Here is a 25,182-nt window from a genome sequence, read left to right as displayed (position 1 = left end):
CGTTTACTATCTCTGACAGCCATCATGTCACATAGCATGACGTGAGACCCACTGGTCTCTGTTCCGAACACTACCCGGGGCAGACGATGTTCCGCACCTGACCGCTCGGTCTCTGTTCCGAACACTACCCGGGGCAGGCGATGGTCCGCACCTGGCCGCTCGGTCTCTGTTCCGAACACTACCCGGGACGATGGTCCACACCTGACCGCTCGGTCACTGTGCTCACTCGCTGGCACCTGCGAGCTTCTCAGGCTGTACTTCGCGTGTGACGTATGATCGTGACGTATGACGTATGCGACGTGTGATCGTGTTTTGCGGAGCCTCTCACTTCCACTGGTTAACCACAGTCCCCTAGAAGACCGAAATGTGCGGATTAAGTCCAAGTCCTCGCGGGCTTTAGCCTTGCGCTATCCGTTCAAAGAATGTCATTGGGTGAATGCTACTTTACCGAAGTCCACACTTGACTTCGAGTGTTGAAGCCGGTGACAGCACATTACTACTCACTAACACTAATAGTTTGGAATGGAACACTTGTCAAGCTTTTCGGCCTTACGATGTGGTAAAGCCATACTCAAATTGTGGACGCTACTATGAATATCCAGATGGCGGTTTGTGTGTCTCTTATTGTTGCCCTCATCGCCCTCATCAGCCACGTGAGACCTTTTATGAACCGATTTCGCCCTCTCACGTCTTCATGGAACTGTTTCACCCTTGGCCATTGTCGATATCCATTCCAAAATGTTATCCATTTTCATCCGGCTGGCGGAGACGACTCATTTTAGCAGCTGATGCCTTCAGACGTTCCATTGCTGCTGTCTGATAGGACATGACCACTGACCAATCAACTGCCGCCGTCTTGTAGTCAGGAATAACTCGCACAGCGGTCCTGCCCGCCATTTCAGCGCACCTTACCGGCCGTAAAAGGGCATGCTAGCGTCTTATAGACCGATGGCTAAATTATTCTGCGGACCACTGTAGTTACCAACTACGCGCATAACTTGTTCAGCGTCCCGTTGAAGTTTTATGCTTCGCAGTTTGATGGACTCGACAGTGATCGGTAAGCGACGAGGCAACTTTTTGACGGTGCATGGCTAACTTCGAAGGCCCACGTGACGAGCTCACTTCCTTTACAGCGTTTTCGGCTCCGCGGCCAGGCAGGTCCGAAGAAGTCAGTGACCCGCACGCCGGTCTCTCATTTGTTTAATCGTTCGTTCAGTGTCAAAACCACTCCGGGCACATCTGCGCGCAGTCCGTGACCAAATTGGGTCATTAGCAGACCGCCTTTACGGCTCGTTGGCATTTTCCTAAACGGTTAGTTCCTGCGTGAAGTGGATGAGTCGGACGCAGCGGAGGCAGATAATGCGCCTTGTATGGCTTCTGATAGCCCGCTACTGGCAACGCTTGGAATGGCCGTGCCCTGTGTCTAAGCACTCATTGCTGCAGCGTTGTTGCAATACTTTCACGTGACTTGGACGTACGCGGTGTTTCTGCGCTGGCCGATTTCATGCATGACGTCCACTAAAACGCATCTGTCGTGTTACTTCCGAGGCCGCATTTAAAGCTGTCGGCAGCAATTAATCAAACACATCGCTTATCTCACGTACATGAGAAAAGTGTGCGACAAATCGATGATCCAAATCGAATCCGTCGAGTGAATGGCTAGCACCCTAGTAAATCCAATCGGCACATGTTACTTTCCGTAACCCAGTTCATTACGGGCCATTGTCAACTCGGCTAAACTTTCCGCCCGTAGTACTCTGGATGCCGAAGTCAGAGTGTAACCGACCTATTTCGGTAAACTGCCACTCTTGTTCCCCGTTAAGCCACAGCGGCGTTGCTTTGGGCACCCGTGCCTCCAGCATCTCCCAGTTTTTTCCCAACTCTCTCTATTGTTTCCGACCGCCTGCCCTTCAAGTCGCCGCCCACATTGTTTCGGTTCATTGGCTGATAATAATGAGATCCACGTTAGCACAGCCGCTGCAAAGTTGGCATAATATTCTTAGGAAGGAAATAGCTTCTGGATTGAAAAAGTTCCCGGCATAATTGAATTCATTCCTCGAGAGAATTGGACAGCCGTCTTAGAGCAGCCGTGGAAAATTCTGGAGCAAAAACGAATTAACTGTTGCACCCCGGGGCAGCAGTGGCGACCTAGTTCTTCCGTCGTCGTCGTTTGCCTGTCTGAATTGCCGTCCTAATGTCAACGGAAAGCGGTTTAGATTAGACAACCATGTAAGGCATTTGTTCAGGTTCAAAGCGATGATGATACAGATACTCGATTATGAAGTGATTGCATGGCAATAACGAGGATGACCTGGGAAACCACATTATTGAAGGCATAAAGGGATGATGATGATGATGATGGGATGATGATGACAGAGATACTCGATTATGAAGTGATTGCATTGCAATAACAAGGATGGCCCGGGAAAACCACATTATTGAAGGCATAAAGGGAATGTTCGACCTTTGGCGGCGGCCAGAAATACACCAGTTGATTAAACCAAAGCGCTGGCATTGGTCTGACTATCTGTTTTTGTCAAAAGTGCCGCAATTGGCAAATATCGAAAAAGTGAGGATTCGCAAGCTGATTCACGCTACACATGACGTCATCGAGTCAGGTAGGTGACATCTTACCGTACCCAATGATGTTTGCCTTGCATTATTTCGGCCATTTTTGATGTTGAGGATGTTGACTCTCCGTTTGAGCCTAGCTTATTCCCAATGTGTGGGGAGCTTGTGAAGCCAGTAGACAGCAATCTTAAAAACACTCGTTTACGGTGAGGCTTGACTTCGTGCATCGTCATCCCATCATCGCATCGCATCGGTCATCTTAAGAACGCTCTCACTTACAGTGTGGCTTAACTTTGTGCATCGCCATCGCTGATGATGCGCTAGAAATACATCTGAAGTGGAATAAGGCCAAGACTGAGTGCAGTCACGTTCAGCAAATGGAGCGTTTCAGGCCTTAACACGGCCATCATTACGTAGATCTCCTTCGTGCCTGACCATCTGACCTTGTCAGGCTAAACCGCTGCGTACCCAAATGTGAAACATTCCCTTCCTCCTCCACCTGCGCGGTGACCTTCGCCTGGGCTGGCTGGTCGGCAGTCGTTGATCTTGCGGGACGGCGACCTGACGCTGAGGACTGACTACGTCCGTCACAACATGCTGACAATTTAGCGTAACGAGGGCGCCGTGACGCCGACGCGACGGCCGCTGCACGTCGCGGTGTAGCGTGACAACGATTACGTCACGGTTGGTGTTGCGGGGTACGAGAGCAAGACTGCGCCTCGCGACTGGGAATTCGCTTGGGTTGACCACGCTGCTTCAGAGATGATATCAGGTTTGGTGCTGGCTCCAAGTGCTACGATGCCTGCATGTGTCATTCCTGTTTTGCATTCCTGACGTAACCTGACGTAATGTCAGCTACGTTGACCTTAAATAAGGCTTTGCACCTCGGCATGAGTGTTCTTTTCCATTCGCCTGTCCCGCCTAAATCGTATCACTTCTACCACCTATTACAAAATGGCATACCAAGCAGCTACCTTGTTTGCTCCTACTTCGACTCACTCCCCGGCAGCAGCTTCCCAGACAGAGTACAGCCCCTAAAGTTACCCTACAGTTCTCACTTCCTACATCGGAGTCCTCCGGGAGACGTTGGGCAGTTCAGCCCGCAGGCAACCCGATAGCGCCCCCGCTCGACCGCGTCCTTCCCTGGAGCAGGCGAGTGAGATCGCGGGGGTAATCCAAATGCACCGGGTAACACATGCACGGCGCTGCCGTTCCGCGCTTCGTCGAAGCGCCTCCCGCGCAGCTCCTCCGCTTCTCCGGTTCATCCGCTGCCCTTTGTCTCACGATGATTGCCGAAATCGAGTGAAGTTTTCCATTGGTCCTGCGTTTGCGGCAGTCCCAGACGGTGCCCAACGCCGACATTTCACCTGAAGTGTGCGCGCCGCTCTCTGCTCGCAGCAGGAGTGCTTTGGATTGCCTTGCAAAGTGTGCAAATTGGCTGAATGATGGCGCACATTAGCAAAGTAAGCAGGCGGCGGTGATTAAGCGAAGGCATAGTGGGCACGGTCACAAGCGGCGGTGGCGAAAATTATGCTAATGGTGCCGTTCTCCGGACCATGAAGTCAGCGACATGAAGTCGCCTGTCTTATGTGGATGGCGGCCGTCAAATGAGGCGACCGCGGAGAAGAAGTATAGAGCGTTGCGGGGCAACGGCTGAGGCAGACAGATAGGCCCCGTCTTGCTGTGCGCGCGCTGGCGGGCAGACAGACCGCGCCTGTCCAATCGCTTCACGCCTCACGACCGGCGGTAAAGATGACACCAAGCGTTCCGCCCCAGAGGTGAGCACCCGGCAATATTCCCACGGCTGCGACCGTTCCCCGCGCGTGCACCGCGCCGTGCACGTCACCGGTCGGCGTGCACGGGGTCGGCGCGGTGCACGGCGCCCGTGTGAGGCCGCCGCCCCCCGTGGCGCCCGACACAGGGCCGCGCCAGCCCGCATTCTAATGCGCCGCTAAATTGGCGGCACGTGACGCGCGTCCCGTAGCGATCTCGCGGCGCCCCGGGAGCGGGGCCGTCGCCGGCGGCGGCCACGCGGGATGTCACGGCGTGGGGGGCGCGCGGGGACGGGCCGCGGCTGGACGCGCCGTCCGTCTTGCCGACGTGCCCCGCCGCGCCCTGGCACACGCTGACTCACGGCGAGTGACCGCGCGCTCGCGGCGCCGTGCGCTATGGCGCCGTGACGGTGCAGCCCGCGCGACCACCGGGCGCGCGCGCGCCGGCCACGGCCGCTGCCGCGACGGCACGCCGGGGTCGAAGCGCGACCGTGGCGAGGCGGCCGTCAAGTGGCAGGCGCCGGACGTGGACGTGGACGTGGACGCAGACGTGGACGCCGGACGCGGACGTGGTGCGGGCGCGGCCTTCAGGTGGGCAGGGTCCTCTTAAAGGAGGAGCGTGTTGCAGCGCCGCCGGTGGCCGTGGGCGCCGCTGTCATTTGTAACCGGCGATTAGTTCCATTGTGCCGGGCCAAGCCGCCCGAGTGTGGGCTCTAACGACGTCCCCAGAGGGCCGTGACGCTCGCGAAACACTCGCCGTGGAGAGCGAGTGACAGCGTACACCCCACGGAGACCGGGCCGGTGGGGCGGACTTTGTTAAGAGGATTTCGAGTAACGGAGGTACTTGCCACACAGAGAAGACGTTGCGGGTGCTATGCTCGATACGGGAGTCTGCGCGCGTTGTTTTGGCTGGCTTAGATGTGAGGGGCGATAATTATTGTGGGAGCAGCCGGTTTGCGAGAAATGGTACATTCCGAGGCAAAGGCACACGAATCGTCGTAAAGGAACTCGATAGTTTTTGGCTTACAACAAAGCTGACACCTGTACGAATGGCTGCAGAGCCAAAGTGGAGGCGTGATGATTTACGTCTCACGTGTACCGAAATTGTGTTTTTAACTGCGTCTTATGTCAAATGTGTGGGCGTTTTGACACAAAACACGCGCCCCGCTGCCTTTTGGATGTCAGGGAAAGGCACAGCCTGGATTTTTTCCAAAGTTGCGGGGGAGGGGGACAGCTCAGTGAGGATGCATTACGACGGTTTTTCAATTTTGGTCATGAGCCGTCTGTAGTGGAAAAAACGGGATAATGGGATACCCCCTTGACCGCGCCTATGACGAAAATGCCCAACATTCCCAACCTATAATACCGACTGATAACCTGACGACGCAAGCGTGGCTGACGCCAGCTCTGTCGTGCTTCAAAGCAGTTTTAAACGTACGTGATTGAATGGAGTTTCGAAACTATCTCAAATTGGACTGTCCAGGCCAGATAATTCATTTCAAGGGTTCATTCTAAAAGTCGCCCCGCCGTACCGAGCGGTTGAATCCAAGGCTTCAATTAGAATTCCACGGCCAACAATTCGCTGACTACCGCGGTATCATGGATGCCAATCACACTCTGGTAATTAGCTGAATTCCGCTCCGGGTGTGGTGCACCTGTAAAGCGCGAAGAATGGCCCAGTATGCACCTATATTTTCTGCACATCTATCCACGCCGCTTTCATATCCGTCACACTAAAAGCAACAATTTGTCACACCCGATGCCCTGGTCCCATGTATCGTGATTAGTTATTGACTTTTGGTTAGTAGCCGCGCGATGGACGGCGAGCGCAAGCCAACACGAGTTCATTCGAAGCCGTTCACCAAGTCCGATTGGTACGCAGGCCAGCGTGTGATAGTAGCGAGTGACGCGGAGAGGCTCGGGGAGCCTCTTCGTCGAGTTCATCCCGGTCGTGTTGAGTTCGGTGATGATCGGTTCGGACGCCAGCTGGGTGGGATTCGCAAGGGTGGGCGCCCCATGATGATTCCCCTCGCGCGAGGGGCCTCCAGTGTGGGTCGCCGGCGTGTCGAAAGTGGGATTTGTCCCTCCTCGAGAGCGAGATTGGTCCTATTTATGTCGTTGTGTAATCCCCCTCGTCCCCTTTCGTTTCAATTACGCCACATTAGAGTTCATTAGCGGGTTTTTGTCCCGCCCAGCCTCCTCGCGCGGTTCACACTTGCCTTGATTATCATCTTCATGGCCGGCTGCAAAAACCAGATAATTCGCCCGAATCTGGCGCGCCGGGCAAAAACGCGCACAATGCCACCGTCCGTCAGCGCACCGTTTGTCGCACTGAGTCCGCTGGGAACATGGCGACGGCATGCGGCGGCGGGTCACGACGGGTTTTTGCCGGGCTGCCGCGGCGGTGACCGGTCGGCCGCGCAGCTTCCTCCGCCGCCGCCGGCCTGCCGCGCATGAGACGCACGCCGACCGGTGGGATTGGCCACGACGGGCCCCGGGGTCATGACCCCGCCGTCTGCGCCCGGTGCACTCACCGTGGGGAGCGGTGCGATGCGCCGGCAAGTATGGCGCGGGATTCGGCGGACGGGTGTTGCAGGTGTCGTGGCTATGTCCCGGGCTGAATAGGTGCAGTGAGACAACCATCGGCACACTGGCGTAGGCCTGTCGTAAAAAAGAAGACTGATTTGCGTATCGCAGGTTGAGTCCTGCCTAAATGAGGCGGCATGACACCTTCACTGGAGGGCCCGAGTTCATCGCCGTTATAATAATAATAATCATCATCATCACCATCATCCTTTGTCGAAAGACATACCAATTTTCCACGCGATTGATGCCCACGGGGTGATTATGATCGCAGCAAGTAAGGCTGCTATATATCGAACGTTGATCATGACAAGCAGATTGACGCAACGAGAGCAAGACCATCCATCCAGTCGAACAGGGAGCAAGCAGACAAAGGCGCTGTATAAGCATTTCATATCACCCTGATTTATTATAGAAACGGGACAGAGATGGAGGACATCGTGTGCTATCCCGCACCTGCTGTGGCCACAATGCTCGGAGTCGCTGGCACGGGTGGAGAAGTGCTGACTGCGGCCCAGTATTCTGGAACCACCCATAGACTCGGAATCTTACACCCGCATAAATTGTGTCTGAGGGCTTCGGCCCTGGTTTTTGCAAAGTGAACGTTACGGCAAGATTAGACCGCCCAGTTTTTGCCAGAATCGCCCCGCTCTTTTATTTATGACAATCGGCCGCCCGGCTGCCATTGTTTCCGCTCCTTTTGGCGTCCAAGGCTACTTTACTATGTATCGCGCACCGCCGCTGTAAGATTGAATTAATGCGTCCTCCTCCTGAGCGCCCCCCCCCCTTCCGGTCAGTTCGAACCACCCCCCCCCCCCTTGAAGTCAACCGCGGTGTCAGTTGAGTCGTCCTCCTCGCCAACCAGGGCCCCTGCCTTTGGACGCGCCCGGTTGCGCTGCATGGCAAGGTGGCGTGATGGCGAACCGTTGCAGTTTGGCCACGATTTGAACTGCGCCCGCCCAGCAGCATTCCGTATTCCGGTTCCACGGGATCCGGGCGCCGCCGCCGCCGGGTCAGCGCCGGCGCTCTACCGTCTTCTGGTGCCGGTGGAGCGGCCGGGCGCGCCGCAGTCCACCCCACGTGATTCACGAACCTGTCGGCGCGTTTCTGCCGTGAGTCGCGTCCGCCTGAGCCGGTGACCTGAGTGCGGTGGCTCGCCGTCGCTGGCTTTCCGCAGTAAGGGTATCGTGGAGAGCACGTGATGCTAGTCAGGAGATCGCGTTGTATTGCTGATCTGTGGGTCCATAACTTCAAAACATTTTCGGTGCGCGGTGGGCAGGTATGGTTGTAGCATGTTGGCACAATAGCGCATGACTGGAATGCGTGTGTGGGTATCCTGTCCATGGCTTAGCCCTCACATAAAATTGACACATCGGAACGATCGATCCTGCCTCAGCGTAAAAGTTTGCTCACCGTACGTTCGCCCTCTGTTTTTATGCCTAACAAGTGTTACAACAGACCCGAACCGACACATTCGCCACATGCGTCAACCACGCACTGTCGTCGGCGCACGGGGACCGAAACGCGACGGCGAAAACCGCGACTGCGTGCGAGCGAAGACCGAAGCGAAACGGAACCAGGCCCCGTATCCCAGCTTTTTACACGCCGAGTCCAGAAGCCAGAACGTCACGCGCGTCACCGCCCCGCCGCCGCCGTTCTTGTGGCGTTCGTGCCGGCGCCGGCGCGGGGCGTGCTCGCCGGCCGTGCGGCTGCGGCGGCCGCGGTGGAAGTGGCGCTGATCGCTCGCCGCCGTCGGCGCCGCCCCGCGTCCGACCCAGAGCCGATCGTGTCCGCAGCGCCGAGAACGTGAGAACTTGGGGCGTCGATCGCCGCTTTGTTGGACATAACGGCTGGCGGCGACCGGGCGGCGCGGTCTCGGTTTTTACGGCGCTGCTGGCGGTGCGGTCCTCCCGGTCTGCAGGCGCCCGCCGGGCGCCGCCGGGCGGACCGGCGCTGGACCTCGCGCCCCGGTCGCCGTCTGAAGCCGTACATCGCGGCGGTCCTAATCCAGCGACGAGTGGCACGCGCCGGGGGGAGCGCGGCAGGCGTGTGTCGCCTGTCGAAGCGGGCTAACGGCCCGTCAGACCGGCCAGGCCGACGTCGCTGGGCGGCCAGCCGTGAAGTTGAGCTGTCGGGGCCGGCGCGGGGGCTGGCAATGCCCAGCGGCTTGGAGTGCTGTCGTTTCTGCAGTGCCTCGCGAAACGCCGTGTCCTGTTTTTGAATGTGGTTTGGCGAGATGGCTGTCTGACTGCGGGGATGATTAGCCTGAGCCTCAGAATATTGCGGTGACGATCATACGTGCCGCGGAAACTGCGCCACGTAACTGGCACTTGCTGCAAGCGAGGCTGACCAGAAAATCTGACAGCTCACGCACCGGGCACGTACGCGGCTTTCCTCCCGCGCTGTGCGTTCACGAGCCGGCCGGGCAGCGTCCCGTGCGTCTAACAGCGGACGGCTGTGCGGCTGGCTCGTTTGTACCGGCCTCCCGTTCACGCCCAATGGCGCTGCCTGCACGCCGTAGCGCTGTTAATGCCCGGGCGTGAACCGTGCACGGCGTGCTCTGCAAGCTAATTACATACTGCACCGAGCCCTTGAGGACTCATTAGAGGCGTTGGACGGCCGGCGTGGCGGGAGCTGCCCTCCAGAGTGTGCGCGCAATCCGACCGGCAATCCCTCTCCGCCTGGCTGGGGAGCGACAGATTGACACGCGCCGAGGCGTGCCGAGACGACAAGCAGAGAGACGCTCCTCCGCACAGCTCGGCCGCCGTCGCCGCCTCCGCTGCCGACATCCTGAGGGGAGAGCGGCGCGTCGGCTTGTCCGGTCGCCTGTCTGACGTCATTACTGGTGTTGGCCGGCGGGCCGCGCCGGGCGGGCGGCGCCTGTCCGGCCGCGTCACGTCTGCCGCCTGTCGGCGCGCGAGGCCCGCCCAAGCGTGCACACTGCGCTCTGGGGCGTACCCAAGGTGAAAAGCGCCTGGCAAGTCAACTTGTTGTTGGTATCTGCGGCGATCGCGCAGCCTTGCAGGTGCAGTCTCAGTGCCTGGCCTTTTTGTCGGCGTGGGTCAAGGCCGCGCGCCGGGATGTGCGCTGCTGTGATTGCAGTTGACGGCGTTATCACCAGATGACGCCGGAAAATAAGCAGCTTGGGTGGGCGCGCGCGCACGTGAGTCGCCGACCGCTTCCGCTAACCTCGGCGAGCTCGTCGCGCCGTGTGCGCCGACACTGAGATGGAGATCACCCGTTACCCAGAAACTGTCGGTATGAAAAGCCTACGTCAAATGCAGGTGGGGAAAGATTACGGTGGGACGCAGATAGAGGCGGGACTTAGCTGTCGACGGGCCGACGGGCCGAGCTGACGCCGCCCACGATGAGCTCACGGAGCTGCCGGTGGTCGGCCCCAGGAGCCTGCGGCCCAGCAGCCGGGCAGCGCTGCCGACTTAAAAGGCGATTATGCGGGCTTTGTACGGAAATGGACGGGATCATTTGCTCGAGAGCCCGGATGAAGACAGCGTGGATCGCAGTTTGTGGAATGGTGCTTCTGTCGACAACAGTGAACATGCTGGCGGGGGTGTAGTTTTGTTTTTCCGTTGGTGTGTGTGTGTGGGGGGGGAGGGGTTCAGCCTAAACATTATTTACCAGGCGTAGATGTGTTGATGTCTGTGAGCGGTAATATCAAATAAACCCTCTTGACTTCGCCACATGCCTAGGTTATAGTTATCGCATGGAGCGGATATTTTATCTTAAATCGTTCACATTTCCTCAGTTCGAAGCTAGATGTCCAACAGTTAATGCCTTTTCCGTCCTCATCCGGCGTCAGCACGTATATTCGGCGGACTGGCCCCTTAGGCGACCCGCCCTCCCGTCAGACAAAAAAACGAAACATGTCGTGCCGAAGCGCGCATCGATCAGCACTCGTTGTCTGATGCCGTTGACGCGAGGCGTGGACGACACCCGTGCGCTGTGGAAGACATCCTGTCTGATGGAATCCTGCTGTTATCGGGCGCCGGAGATAATTATCGCCGTCTGTCCCACGACCCGGCCTCCAGTGGTGCGTCCGGCGATAATTGTCGCGGCTCAAACCGGTTCCGAATCCGGGGATCTCCACAATCGGGTGATGGGGTGGAATGGGTAGCGCTTGCTTTAGGTTACTGTTGGCTGGGCTAGCCGTCCTCACACCAGGTCCCCACCCCCATCCCCCCAGATGCCGCTCATGTTTCGCAGAGTTTTGACAGCGTCGGCCAAAGTGCATCTGCGGGGGAAGCACCACGCGAGCGCAAACTCGAACTCTGCGAACACGTCAAACCGCCACACGTACCGCCAAACCAAACGCCAAACCGCCAGACCTTGTGGGATCTCCCTGTGGTGGTGAGCCAGCTGCCCATACCCGTATCGAGTGTCACAGTGGAGTGAGCTTACCGCACCGACACATTTCACCGTTGCCGGGGCTGTCACGACCGACATAGTCGCGCCACACAAGGCATCGATGCTCTCAGCTCAAGGGGAACTGAGGACTGGGGCAGTCGCAGGGCCAAGCGACCCTATTGCGAAGCCCTATAAGCGACCCCCGCATTGTGAAGGCCGACACCTGCACCCGAATCATTGGTCCTTCGTCTTGCGTTGATCGCACACCATCCCAAACCAGCGGAAGCAGGCGTCACGGGCAACATTTAAGTAACGGCTTGCCGCCGATGTGCTTCAGTGTCTAGTGGCGCCCTCCCGCGACGCGCACCGGCGTTCCCTCATGCGACGCCGCAGCGGCACGTGTGCGGTCGCGCCACGTGTCCATCACACGTGCAGTACCCGGCCCGAGCGCGGTTAACGCCGTCACGCCCTGTGCCTCCCCGCGGCCTGCCGTCGACATCACTTCGCGCCGAGCGCCCCCCGCTCGCGCGCGCGTGTGAAGCGGACGTTTGCGGCGCATGGCGCGGCTTTGCTCCCCTCTCCCTGCTGCACCGCCGGCCGCTCGCACGCCGCTGGGAGAGTGGAGAAGGACGATGGGAGCGTCCACGCGTGCCCCTCGCCGACAACCAGGCTGGCGGCGGGCACCGGCCGGTCAGGCTGGCGGACACGGGCTGACTCCCGAGCGATCTTCCGAGCGGGCGGTGATCGTGCGAGCGCGGGCGATCCTGTTACCGCCGCCGGCCCCGGGGCGGACGGATGCGCCGACGATTAGCGGCTGATAGACTTCCCACCGCCGCGAGGCGAGCGTGTGTGACCCGCCCAGCGTTGCCACGGCGACAGGGTGCGGCAGGTAATGAGGTTCGCTGCCGAAGCGTGCTTTGTCTTCATCGCTGCCTGCTCGACCGCACGCGCTCAGCTCTCGCCTGTTGCCGTTGGTTGGTGAAGTCTGCAGTTCTCATCAGGACGTGCTCGGTCGTGCCCGCCGCCCGGCGCGGTGTGCTCGCTGCTCAAGGTGCTCAGAATTACCCGCCGTTGCACCGCGTGCTGTCGGCTGCCGGGCGTAGCCATGAGCGATGGGCTGCCGCACCGGCGCCCGGGACGGCGGGCCGACCCCGGCGCCGGCCGGGCGATGGATGACCCCGCCGGCCGGCCGGCCAGATTACCTGCCACGGCCGCGTCCGCCGGCGCCGCCTGCGTCCCTGGACAGGTGTGGCGGCCGGCGGGGGCGGCGGGGGCGGCGGGGCGGCCGGGCGGCCGGGTGTTCAGGGGCGGGTGGGCCGGCTCCGCGGGTAACGGGGGACCGGTTACGCTGCTGGGTGGAGACCTCGCTCCACGGGTCAGGGTGGGTCTGCTCCTGGGTCACGGTGGACGGGCTGTACAGTTGGAAGGACCAGCTGATCAGGGCAGTATTGGGCGGGCCGACTCCACAAGTTGGTGGTGGGGCTGATCCACGGTCGGCGGTGAACCTGTTCCACAGGCCGTGGTAGACCTGGTCTGCAGGTCGCGGCAGACCAGCTCCAAACGTGAGGGGAGGCCGCCCACTGCAGTGACGGCTCATGAGTGGATGCCAGATGGCGCGCGCCAAGTAACCAGCGAACGGCGCTAGCTAGTCACCTGCACCCGACGCCCCCGACATCCATGCGCAATCGGTGGCGTTGGAAAGTGCACGGTCGCGCACGAAGAGCCGTGCATGCACGCGGGATATCGCAATGGGAGTGGGGCAAAACTCATGATTTTGTACTGCGTAGACGCGCGAAATTTCTTGTGTAGTGTTTAGCAGCATTGCATCTTTCCAGTCTACCTTTTTGTACGTGCGCGCCCAGATTTTGTATGGTCGACGTGCATACACAAGTCTTATTACTTGCAAACATTTGATGCGGGGGAGGACACGTTCCCCAGTGACCCCTTGAATCGCCTCTTCTTGGCTAACGCGACGACAAGACCACTTCAAGCGCACGAGTCGCGCGGTAGCTGTGAGCTGTGTTTGCATGATCACGTGCCAGGACCGCGGCAACGCCTCCGCGGTGTCCACCTCGTCACCACTGCCGCCCGGCGAGAACCCCATCTGCCGTCTTCGACTCCGGCGCGCCGCCGGCTCGCCGTCCCCACCGCGACAATACCGGCGCCGCCGCGTCACCCGCGCCGGAATGCGCATTGGCGGCGGGTGACGCGCGCTGAAAGGCGCCCGTAGTGCGTGCGCGGGGTGGCCGACCGCCGTCTCCATTACGGGGCGTCTGTTGACGGCCGGTTGCGTTCGTCACGCGCCCCGGCAAAGGCGCCGACATAAAGGCGGCCTCTCTCGCGCGGAGTCGCGGAGAAGGAGCGGCCAAGGGGTGCCGTCGCGACGGCGCGCGGGGATGGAGTCTTCACGCGTCGTTGGGCTGGTGGCGGCTCGGCATCAGCCCGAGCGTGATGAAGGCGGTTACTCATGGGAAACTGGCGTCGGCGGGTATGCGGTCTGGAAGTGGCGGTAGCCAGGTTCCGTCCGCAGCCCCCCCCCCCCCCTCCCCCGGCAGCGAAATGTTACATCGGCTCAGCAGACTGGTATCGTGCCCTGTGCTGTATGGGCTCCTCTATACGCATTTGATGTCTGTTGATGATCGCTGTAAAAAAACAAAAAACAAACACATGCGTTAAGTGCGACGCGACTCCGGAGCGCCCCCCCCCCCCCCTCCAGCGCGGGCTCAGCGCGGCGGACGGCGCAGGCCGCCGCGCGCGGCGTCGCGGCGGTCGCCCGCGTGACGTCGGAGTGACGTCATGGCGGGACGGCGCCGGCCCCACCTGCCGCGGCCGGTGCGAGACGGCGCCGGAGGGGCTCATCTGCATGCATCGCTGTCGTGAAGCGGCACCGAGGCGTGCACGGCCGGCCGGCGCCTCTGGGTGCGACCCGGTACCGCTGCCGGACCCCCACTCCGGCTCGGCCGCTGCTGGCCCGCTGCTGCTGCCGGACCCGCGCTCCGGCTCGGCCGCTGCGGGCCCGCTGCCGCTGCCGCTGCCGCTGCCGGACCCCTGCTCCGGCTCGGTTGCTACCGGACCCCCGCTCCGGCTCAGCCGCCGCGGGCCCGCTGCCCGCTGCCACTGCCCTTTCTCCTCCTCCGGCACCGCTGCTGCGGGCGCTGCTGCTGCTCCGCCAGCGTCTCAGGCTATTCGGGGTTGTTGCCTGCAGCACGCGGGTGTAGAGTTGCATCAGAACGCCTCCCAAGCTGCTCCAGACCCCGGGTGTGACCGTTTTAAATCCTGTTCGGAACTCTTTCAAAACTTGCCTCTGTCCGCTTCGGACTAGTTCTGTGTTTCACAGCTTCGTGAAGTGCTGCAGAACCTCGCCGTGGGTATGGGCCGGAGAACCTCGCCGTGGGTATGGGTTGCTGCAGAACTTCGCCGTAGGTATGGGCTTCTTGTCTGCAGAACCTCGCCAGACTCGCCGGGTATGGTTGCTGCAGAACTTCGCCGTAGGTATGGGCTGCTTGGCTGCAGAACTTCGCCTTGGGTATGGGTTGCTGCAGGTTTGGGCTCGGCGGGGCACAGCAATGAAAATATGTTAATGTGCGAAATATTCGATGGTCGCACCGGACAGGCCTCAGGCCATCATTCCTCTGTAATAACAGCAGTGTTCGCGGACGTCCGGGTGGGGATGGTGAGTTTCTCCTGGTTCAGTTGGGTCGTGGGGAGGGGCTGTGCATCCCCCGTCCCGAACGATGTATGCTCTCGGACTTCACACACACTTGAAAAGGAAGTTAATCAAATCCGGGAGAAACACGTTTATATGCTGTCTTTTTGGGGGGGAAAGGGAGGGTGAGTCATTTTTCATGGTTCAGCCCCCCCCCCCCGGGTCATTTTGCCGAACTGTGCGCCTGCGTCCGACTACGCGCTGTTCCACTCCAGGTCTGTTCCACGTCCGCTCCAGATCTGGCTGCTCCGCGGGTACTCTCGTCCCTCGCCCCCTCCCCGCCCCCCTCACTTCACTAATCCTATTTACCGGAGCCGGCCGGTGGGAGCGATAAAGCCATGCCGGCGGAAAATGCGCCTCCGGCACCGACCGCCGCCGCCGACCTCCGAGACCGGGCCGTGAGGAGCGGCATCGAGCCAGCCGGACCCAGGGGCGCCAGATCAGCAGGGCGTTTCGTGCTCCGGTATCCCGCGGGTGCCCTTCCAGCTCCCTTACGATTATTTGTTGGCTGCTAGTGACTATTTGTTGATCCTCTTGAAGCATTTTTGCAATTTGTGTAATGCCCATATTTCTGTATGGCTCGTTCACCCCTGCGTTCGCCCCACCCATCCTCTCTCCTTCCGCCATCATCATCGCACTCTTCGTATCCGTCGCCGCCGCGGGCGCGGATTGCAGAAAGCGCCCCGGGCCATCTGCTCGCCGCTGCGTTCGTATTCATGAGCCGGGTTCGCTGCCGTGGAAGCGGATTAACCAAGGCGATTACCCGGGCTGTTTGCCAGCCTGGGTGGCGGGACGGGTACAGTCTGCAGCCGAGTGGTGCACAAAGCCCGCCGGCGTCGCCCGCGCACGCCTTTCTTCCGGGCCACCTCCCTTAGTCCGAGACGCGTGCCGGGGGAAGAACGCGTGCCGCCCGCCAGTGCTGCCATCTCTGGACGGACGGCGGAGTCACGCCGGACAATCGGGCGGGCGGACGGCGACGGCCGCGGTGGCGCCTAACGAGCAACTAATTAGTGACGTGGCAAAAAAGGCCCGCATGAAAGACGCGGCGGACGTGCGTGTCGGTTTTTAATCGGCTCGCGCCCGGCTCGCGGACGCAGTGCGCTCGATAGCGAACACGCCAGGGTGACATCAAAGCGACGGGCCGGCCCGGCCCGGCCCCGGCGGTGCACACGGGTCACCGGGTACACAGAGCTCCGCTGCTAGCTTGGTGGCGTGGCAGAGACCTTGGGCCGGCCACAGTCTGGCCCTGGCATCCAGCCTCCGGCTCTGGAGCAGTCTTGTGCAGTGAGACCGGGCTCGCTGCCAAAATGGCTGAGGGAAGGTGGTGACCGCCGACCGCTTGACACTGGGCTGGAACGGAAGACCAATGCCGACCTAGATCACCGCACCGGAATAGGAACACGGTCCACATCAGCCTGCGGCGGAAAGGGGCGACGTGCTCCCGAAACGTAAGGCACGCTTTCGGGGCGAAGGGGAGAGGTCGGAGGTGAAAGGCGAAGCAGGACGGTTTGTGGCGTAGAGGGAGACCATAGGGGCGAGGTCGGCTCCAATAAAATTTTGGCTTTTTGGACCACGTTCTTCATCGCATCCATATGCGCTAAATGCTGCAATCTGAAATTTATATGGGGCCCGGGTCCCCGAAAGAGCACAGAGTGCCGAAGTCGGTGTGCCAGCGACATCACTGGCGGTGGACGTCCGCTCCGGCCGAGAAAACTGCGCCACCTGCATGCCAAAGAAACTTGACCGCAAAAACTAGCTCGATGCCTCACAAGGCTGTTCCATCAGTGCTGTAACCTTTCATTCTGGTCGACACGACCGGCCAAGGGTGCTCTCAGCACGTGGCGTGCAATTCCAATACCTTCAATTGTGCATTTCGGTCGCGGGATGCATCCTAATGCCCTCACCCGTTATGATATTATTAGAGGGAGCCGGCTAAACTAATGTACATGTCAAAGAAATGCTAATCGCAGAAAGTGCAGCGAGAAGTAAGTATAGTCAAGTATTCAAAGTACGCTGCATGGATGAGGGAAGAAAGAAGTTGCCACTCTATAGTTACAGGAGCCAAGGGAAGGCTTCGCTAAAAGGTAAGTCTGTGATTTGGAGTGCAAATAAGGACAGGAGAGAGAGGACAAGCAAAGCCGGCGAGATACGGTTATGGTGGTTAGGTACTTACTCGGGTTGAGGGATTGAGGTAGCGCGTCCATCTTTCGCTGTCAGTAGCTCAAATAGGCCGTGTCCCGTTTTTGTGCGACCTTCCGTTTGGCGGGCCGTTTTTGGTCGCGTGGCGGCGTTACGACACGGGTCAGTCAGAGGTCAGCAGGTCGCGCGGGGCTCCTCACGTGTGAAGCAGCTCCCTCTGTCTTGAAGACGCACGCACAGATGTGGCGATTCTTCTCACGAGTGTGTCTGCTGAAAGGTGACCTTCGCACGTGGTCCCGTGGGTAATAGGGTACGTGGTAATGAGGGGTAATGGGTTCGAGGTATGAAACCCCGCCATCTTGCGTTGCCAGACGCATGCCGGATGTTTTCAACCAACATGAAGCGTCCGCTGGTGACGCATGCTCCCCGGCGGTGGCATACTCCCCTTAACTTTCCACGAGAGCGAAAAGTATGTTGCGTGCAGTTAACAATTAATGTCATTAATTAATGACATGCAGTTGATTTTATGAACTGCATGTTATTGATAACAATTTAAACACATGAAACAGACCAATCATTGGCATGCAGGTGATCATGTGTTCGTGTCCCAATGTGTACGGTCATGCCAGATTCCCTCCGCATGTCAAAAAAGGTTTAGAAGCAGGCTTAGAGCGTCCACTATACTCTCGATTTCCCCGCGTTTCGATCCGTTTGTTGGCACGACCCGAACTTGTTCCGCTCTGGAACACCGGGACCTGTAGCAATTACCCCTCTCGGCGCAACAATGGACGCCCCTGAGATTAGCGGCCCGGGCCGCAGCTGGGGGTCCTTCACTGACACGGCCGTGACGAGGGGCACCTCCTCGCTGCCCGCGCCATGTATCGCTGTCACGTGCGGTGCGCGCCGCTGTTTTGAGGTGCAAATGCCCATTCAGCGCGCACCGATTCCGTGAAAGACGGGTCGACATGGGCTCGAGTGGCGCCTCCTGCGGCATCCAGCTGCCAGCCGCGGAAAAACCGCGGCCACCCCGCACTGAATGCAGTCCGTTTGTGAGCGTGAATGCGCCGCGCGGTACTTTGTGTCACAGGGGATCGGCTAATATCTGGCTACACCCATACAGACGCAGTGATGAGGAAGGGCGCGCGTGAATGCGGTGTGATGGTGTCGCCGCCGCGACCCGAGTGTCGCGGCAGTAGCGGCGCTCAGAGCCGCGCCGGATGTCTCCCGCGGGAGGCGGTCGGCCGCCGTCACCGAGGGCGGCGGCGGGTGGCGCGGCCGGTCCGAGGCGGCGGCGGACAATGCCGGCGCGTTTGCTCGGAGCCGCGTCGGCATCCGCCAGCTGTTGTCCTCGCGGCGTGATCCCCGTGTGTCGCCCTCAAAGCTGGAGATCAGGGCGCTGTCAAAGTTCTGGATAGATCGTTCCGCACTGCCCCAGAATATCGAAACTAGCTGTGTTTGGCTTTAATCTTGAGAACGAAACGGCTGCGACGTACTTGAAAGAGTGCTCCACGAAAGTTTCGTTTATTTTGTGATAGACACTAAGACGACGTGAGCGACACAGAACGGGCGCCGACCAGAAGCCGTTTTTCAGCACTCTGACCTCACCCGCACACCTCTGGTGACCTCGGCGGGTCCCGCTGTCAGACGATTTGACCTCAGTGGACAGAAACACGCGCAAGAGCACAGTCGACCAGCCTGCCCTCGGGCGGATTCCTGACGGCGCTGGCACCGGGTCCGCTGCGGGATCCGCGCCGCGGACCCGGCAGCGGACCCGGCAGCGGACCCGGCAGCAGACCCGGCAGCGGACCCGGCCCCGGCGGACGGGATCCCAGACCCGGGATCCTGCGGGCCGTGCGTGCAGCAGCGTCAGATGCCGGGCAGCCGCCGTGTTGCCAGGTGCCGGTGGTCCGAGCCGGCAGCTCTGAGTTCTGGGAACCGTTCACCGGCGAGCGCATGGATCGCCAACCGAGGCTCCGGAAATGACAAATCGAGTGAATTACGCCGCCTGCTGAGCTATAGATGTTCTGAAAACGTCGGTCGCTTATCGCAGCATTGGCCAATGAAGCCGCAAAGTGATATGAATATCTTCTCTGCGTCAGGGGATTTGTCCCCATCAATAGCAATCAGAGCTTGATTTGCAATAGCATTGCAGGAGGACGGCGCCTGATGCATTATTTGTGTTGCAAGCCATGTCTGCTGTGACGTCACAGGTCTGGAACACTGATTATGCCGCTTTTAGCCCGATGACACCACTATCGATTCTTGTCTGTTTCGGTCGTATATGAGCCTTTTGACTCGTTCGAAAGCCAGTCTGTCTCACTGAAAGGAAATTAAGAGCAAACGTTTTAGATTTAATAATTGGCGATCACAGGAAAGCGGCATTCGAAAAAAGATAATCTGCAATGATCATCATTTTCAGACCGTGGCTTACAGGCCTTACAGGCCTCGACAGACGCTGTCGGAATTTGATGAATACGGAATTAATGTTACTGGAGTTAAACGATGTGGAGCCCGAGAGGCTTCCGTCCGTTCAGCGATGTCGACGCCGCTTCTGCATTTGCACAGGGTCTCCGAGATAAAAATCATCATGACTGTGCGGCTTTGACAATCCATGGACGTCCAATCCAATCTCGTGTCCCCACCCCCGGGGACTAGGAATGTTTTCCCTTTGTTTTGAGGGCGGTAGCCATTTTTTGCTATTTCTTCGGGGCGCGAAATTACCGCGTTGGTCGGCGCGCCCTAAAACCCCAATTATTTCAAGTCATTTTGTCACAGTCGACGGCCAAGCATCCAGTCAAAGTTACGTTCGTAGAACCAATGCTAAATTTTCGGGAGCGGCTCACCCCTCCCCCTGCCCTCAGTCCATGCGCCCGTACCCAAGTTCTCGGTGGGATCCTGGACAGCCGTTGCCCGTGTTTGCCCGGACTTTGTCTCATCTCGGCTGGTCCTCCTCTCGACCCGTGACTGTTGCCTTCTGTTGTTTGTGCTCGGCCGGCCGACCTTGACATGACCTTGCCGCCCTGTTGTCAGGTGGAGAGATCCGAAGGCGGCGACGACGCAACGAGGACATCCCCACCTTCCAGCAGCAGGTGTACACCACCAGGAACGTCACCGCCAACACCAGGAACAACACGAAGCTGATCACGGTAGGTTTAGCGGGGCCGCTCGATGCCCTGCAGCTCCGGCCGCCGGAACTCGGTAGCGCGCTTGGCCGCGTCGCGCGAAATTGCCAAGATGAGGCCTTTGCCAAGATGAGGCCTTTGTCATTTCTCATGCTGAGAGGTGGTAAACGTGCGGCCTGCTGTGAGGTGTCCATAATCCGTACACCGTCCCGTCTCGAAACTATGCCTCGCCGCTCTAAAGAAGATAAAGCCTTTCCACGAGCACCAGCACTAAGCAAAGCACCGCTAGCAAAGCACTAGGCGGCGATGAAACGTTTACGGGGTTGATGCCCGAGTGGGAGAGTGCTGGGGGTCTTACATACGCCGGAGTAGTAAGCCATAATCCAAGAGCCAAAAGCCAAGAGCCCGTCGCACCCACAACCGGGGGACTTGCTTCCGCACCCTACGTGGTGTGAGAGCAGGCCACGGAGACCTTCGGCACGCATCGATGAGGTGTCGTAATTAGATTACGCGCGTGTCGTTTTCCCCTCTACGGCCCTGACGGCACCGGCCCGTAAGGCTGCCCGCGTGGAAAGAATGTTACGTTCATGCTGCCGCAGCGCCGAGCGGGTGCTGCAGAGCGGGTGCTGCAGAACGGGTGCAGCAGAGCGGGTGCAGCCGAGCGGGTGCAGCCGGCTGCTCCGTCCCCGTCCCCGAAGCCCGCGCACGCTCTCTGCAGAAGCCGGATCCGATGCGTTCTTCCTTACTGCCAGCCGGCTGAGACGCCATGAGAAATGCAGTGGACTCTCGGGGCCGGAGATATGACGTCTGGAGGCATAAATAGTCCCCTTCCTGAGACGACCGCCGCAATAACCTGAAAGCCAGGCTTGCCGGCGCGGACCGCCCTGATGAAAACGCCGGTCTGGCAACGGGAGACCGAGTGGGCGTGGACTGTGAACACGGCATCTGCATCGACCGACTTGCAGAACGAATGCTTACGGCCAATCGCACAAAGCGAAGCCTCAGCTTCACGCTTTTCAATCGAGCAGTGCATGCGCATGGGAGGAACCCATTTCAACTTTGCTTGTGAAATATTGAATAGTTCTCGGTCATATTCGGGCTGCAAAGGCCCATAGAAGAGCCAACATATTTTGTTGTGTGGCTTCTTCAACACAAAAAGGAACGAAGACCCTGAGGAAGCCACGTAGCGGAATGTATTGACTATTCTTTCGTTTGTTTGAACTAACTGCGAACATAGGTCTTCTGATTTAGTGTACAATAATCTTAGTAATAATTGTACGCGATAACTGTGTCACGGTGATTAAAACCTTCTCGAAGCAAGAAGCCAATGGGCCATACGGGAGAACCAAACGGACGATGGTCCCGATCCAGTCCAGGTCCGCACGTGCTCATGCCGCACACCCTAATGTGCACATGGTCGCTGATCTAGTCCGTGAGCCGGCCACCGAGCCGACGCGCCGCGCCACAGACCTCGTTCGACGCGCCGACGGCGGAGCTGTCCGCCCACCTCGGCGTCTCGCCCATCGCTCAGTCGGCGATCGACGCTCGGGCCGCCCCCGGAAGTCGGCTCCGTCGGTCACGTGGCCCGTCGCCGCGGGCGACCTCGGGCCACGCTCGGCCCCCGTCTCGCCGCTCGTCTAATCAGGCGCGAAAGAGTGGCGAACGGTGCTCCAGGGCTCGGCGGGCTTCCCCTCGGCGGCCGGCGCAGCGGCGCGAGACTATTCGCAGCGCGGACGACCGCGGCGCCCTCAGCGCGGGTAGATCGCGATTTCGCGGCTTTGTGCGGTTCGCGCAGCGTCTGGCGGCCGGTGCTGTGTCCGGGGGAAGGGGGGGGGGGGAGGGAGTAGCGGTGAGCGTCAGTAGATGATTGGATTGGGCCACCCTGATCCTTGTGCAAAGTTTGTTCGCAGCCGGCGTTGGAGAGTGGCGCGGAGGGGAGAGGGGATCAGAGCGGGGAGCACGCGGCGTACTTCCAGCGAAATGAGATGTTAGGCGTGGGAGAGTGCTGTCATGGACCAGGGCGCACCGCCGGCAGCGGGCTTAACTAACTGCTGACCGTCTGGTCGTCTGGTCGTCAGGTGGTCAGGTCACAAGGTCATCAGGTCGTCAGGTCGTCAGGTCGCCAGGTCGATACGGACGACGAGCTGCGTGTCGGCTTACCCCGTCACAACCGGCGTGGGAGATCACGATGTTAACGATAGCACCTCTTACAAGTTTATCAGCAATCAAGGATTTTCACGTTTAGGCACGCATGCCATCCTGACGGCGGCCTATGGCTCGCACGGTCGCCGCGGCTGCTGCGGCCTGTTCAGCTCGCGTCAGCGCAGTGCGGGGGCTCGTGTCGACTCGCCGCGGGCCGCTGCCGCCGCCGCCGAGCCATAACTGGCCCCCGCTGTGGTGACAGGATCGTCGCGCCGCCACCCGCCGCCCGCCGCCCGCCGCCCGCCTGATGACGAATTAAGCCGCGGCCGTCCGTTGTTTCGCAACGGCAGTTGGCGTCAGCGGCCGGTGCTGGAGCGGCGATGAATCCCCGGTTTACTGCCGGGCATTGTGTCGGAAGTTGGGCCGCTTTGTCCTCGCGGTGTGGCGGGCCGGCGCCCCGCCGCGGTGGCCGGCCGCAGGCTCGTGGCTCGCCCGGGCCCGCCGGCGCCGGCCGAGGTGCGCCGCTGGTCGGCCGGCTCAGGTGCAGCCGAGCCAGGTAGCCCGGTGGTGTTGCCGTGCTCGAATGGGCATTTCCGGAGTTGGTTATTTGTTCGCGGTATAGCGCGCGGCAAAAGCCGGTGATGGAAATAGAGATGGGCTTTGCGGGAGTTTCTGTGGTCGCGTTCGGTCTCGTCAAACATTGGGGTGGACGTACCTGTGGTTGAGTTGCCTTTGGAATATTTCTCACGCGCTCGAAATTGGAACGAATGCCGCTGTCCGGCTACGATGACGGCGGCTGTCCTCTCCTCTGTCACGTCTGGTTATTTTTTAGTGAAAAGATTGACTGTGGTCGCAAAATGACCACAGTAGTCGGCGCGCCCTAAAACTCAAATCAACAAAAAGTTAATTGAATCTGATACGCGCAAATGGCGCCTCGACAATCAGCCCAAACCACACCCTGGCAGCAGTTTCAGCTACCATCGGCTTCTCACCGTGCGCGAGCGAACAGCGACAGGGGCGGCAGCGGTGTTGGCGGCAGGGGTTTCGGCCAGTTTACCCCGTCACCGCGGAGGTGACCGCAAAGGCCGGATCGCAAGCGATGCGTCGTTTATGCCGAACAACGGCGGTGTGAGGAGCAGACGCCCGCTTCGAAAAGACGCTGGTGCCGGAGCGTTTCCTGCTCGGTCTGCTTTGCATTCTGTGGCGCACACGCTATTTTGTGGTTAAGTGGGAGGCGGAATCGGGCTTTGTGCCGGGTCGGGACTTTATAGCGCGTGTCCGAACGCTGCCAGTGAAATTTTGAGGTGTTGGAACTGGCCGCCGGTTTCCCTGGAACACACCGGCATGGGCGTCCTCGGGAAGTTATAAATGAGGCGTGTTTTTCTCCCGACGCAAACTTGGGCTAAAACTGGCGCTGCTGATTTATTAGTCAGGTTGTCATCAAGGGCACATGGTTTTCTCAAGATAAGAAATCGTTAACGCTTGTAACAGCGCCGCCATTATAATACAGACGTCGTTTAGCTCCGGTCTGTTCCTGTTCGATCAATCCAAGTCCTGTTTAGAGATCATCCTCATTTATTTTGCATTTTCTTTGGGTCAGATTATTACTCACTTGAATGGGCGCAATGATGATGGATGGTCCGTCAAATCGATGGCAGCTATGGGGCTCGTTCGTGTCGCACGCAGGTGTCGAGTGGCGGCTATTTCGGGCGCTAAACAGGACCCGAGGCGGTGCGGCCAGCCGTCTCGCGTCGGCAAGTGTGCCCGGGAGCCCGACCCCACCCCTCCCCCACTCTCCAGTCGGGCGTATTTTGTCCGGCCGCCTGCCCGCCTCCGGGGAGCCCATATCGCCGATCCAGGCCAGATACAGGTCCGCCGCGATTTACTGCGCGCTTCCGCGGCCGGAGATTCCCGGAGGTTATTGCCGTTGTCCAAGCAGCTGAGGGGGCGGCAGTTGCAGCGGCAGTTGCTACTGGCCGCGGACGCCGAAGAGCCATGTCGGGTCGTTGCTGCGGCGCAGAATCTGTGTCATCAGCGGAGGATGCCGCGGCAGCCAGCGGGATCCAATCAGCTCATTCCCCCCGAAGATACGACGAAAGTCGCTGGGTTCGAAACACATGGCATGTTGTTGGTGGTCGAAGCATTTGATGTGAGTCAAATCTGAAAGTGACGACCAGGGGTATGGTTTCCCATTCAGCTGGGGGAATGGGGGGGGGGGGGGCTGACCCTCCCCGTACCCAACGTAGGCTCCAGCCCCTCCCCAAATTCGCGACGAAAGTGGTCGAAATCCGGAGAGAATCCCATTTGTTGGGATTTGGGAGGGGGGGGGGGGAGAGGTATGTCGCGTCATGGCTCACTGCTCTGCACTAGCCCTCCCCCAACTAATTTTTCGTAACTATGCCCCGGCTCACAACTCTGAAAAAGCTCCTGCCTCCTCTGTTATGGATGTGCGCCGTGTGCTGTCACACGTGTGTTGTTGAAAGTGTGTGTCGTTGAAATATCAACAAATATCGTGTGTTGTTGAAAGGGTGCGCTGGACAATTGCCGACTGTTTTTATGCCTTAGCGGTAGGTAGCGGCGCGGCGACAATTGGTCCTTGCTGCCAACACCGCCGCTGTTGTCCGGTTAAGAACTGTGACGTCCTTCAGAATGAGACCCCACCGACTGCTTTGCACGCAAAACATGTTTCTAAGTGTCCAGCAAAACGAATGCGAGACGTTTTCAGCGGTTGTGGGAAAAACAGTCGCGAAAAAAGCCGTGCATTACTGCGTGGTGCGCAGGGACG

The 25,182-nt window shown here is 59.5% G+C and overlaps 1 protein-coding gene across 1 annotated transcript in view; it reads left to right on the top strand.

Annotated features, from left to right (window-relative positions):
• LOC119098708 (neural-cadherin) overlaps window positions 1-25,182 on the top strand; it is a gene marked incomplete at its 3' end in the record, with an annotated part of 90,249 nt that overhangs the window by 19,348 nt on the left and 45,719 nt on the right. Inside the window, 1 exon segment of the mRNA XM_037221715.1 lies at window positions 20,164-20,279. Coding sequence (XP_037077610.1) covers window positions 20,164-20,279 — 116 coding nt within the window.

The sequence above is a fragment of the Pollicipes pollicipes genome, unplaced genomic scaffold (genome assembly GCF_011947565.3).
Source record: "Pollicipes pollicipes isolate AB1234 unplaced genomic scaffold, Ppol_2.1 Scaffold_4740;HRSCAF=5597_pilon_pilon_pilon, whole genome shotgun sequence".
NCBI classification, from domain to species: domain Eukaryota; kingdom Metazoa; phylum Arthropoda; class Thecostraca; order Pollicipedomorpha; family Pollicipedidae; genus Pollicipes; species Pollicipes pollicipes.
This window is presented reverse-complemented; position numbering and strand designations above follow the sequence as displayed.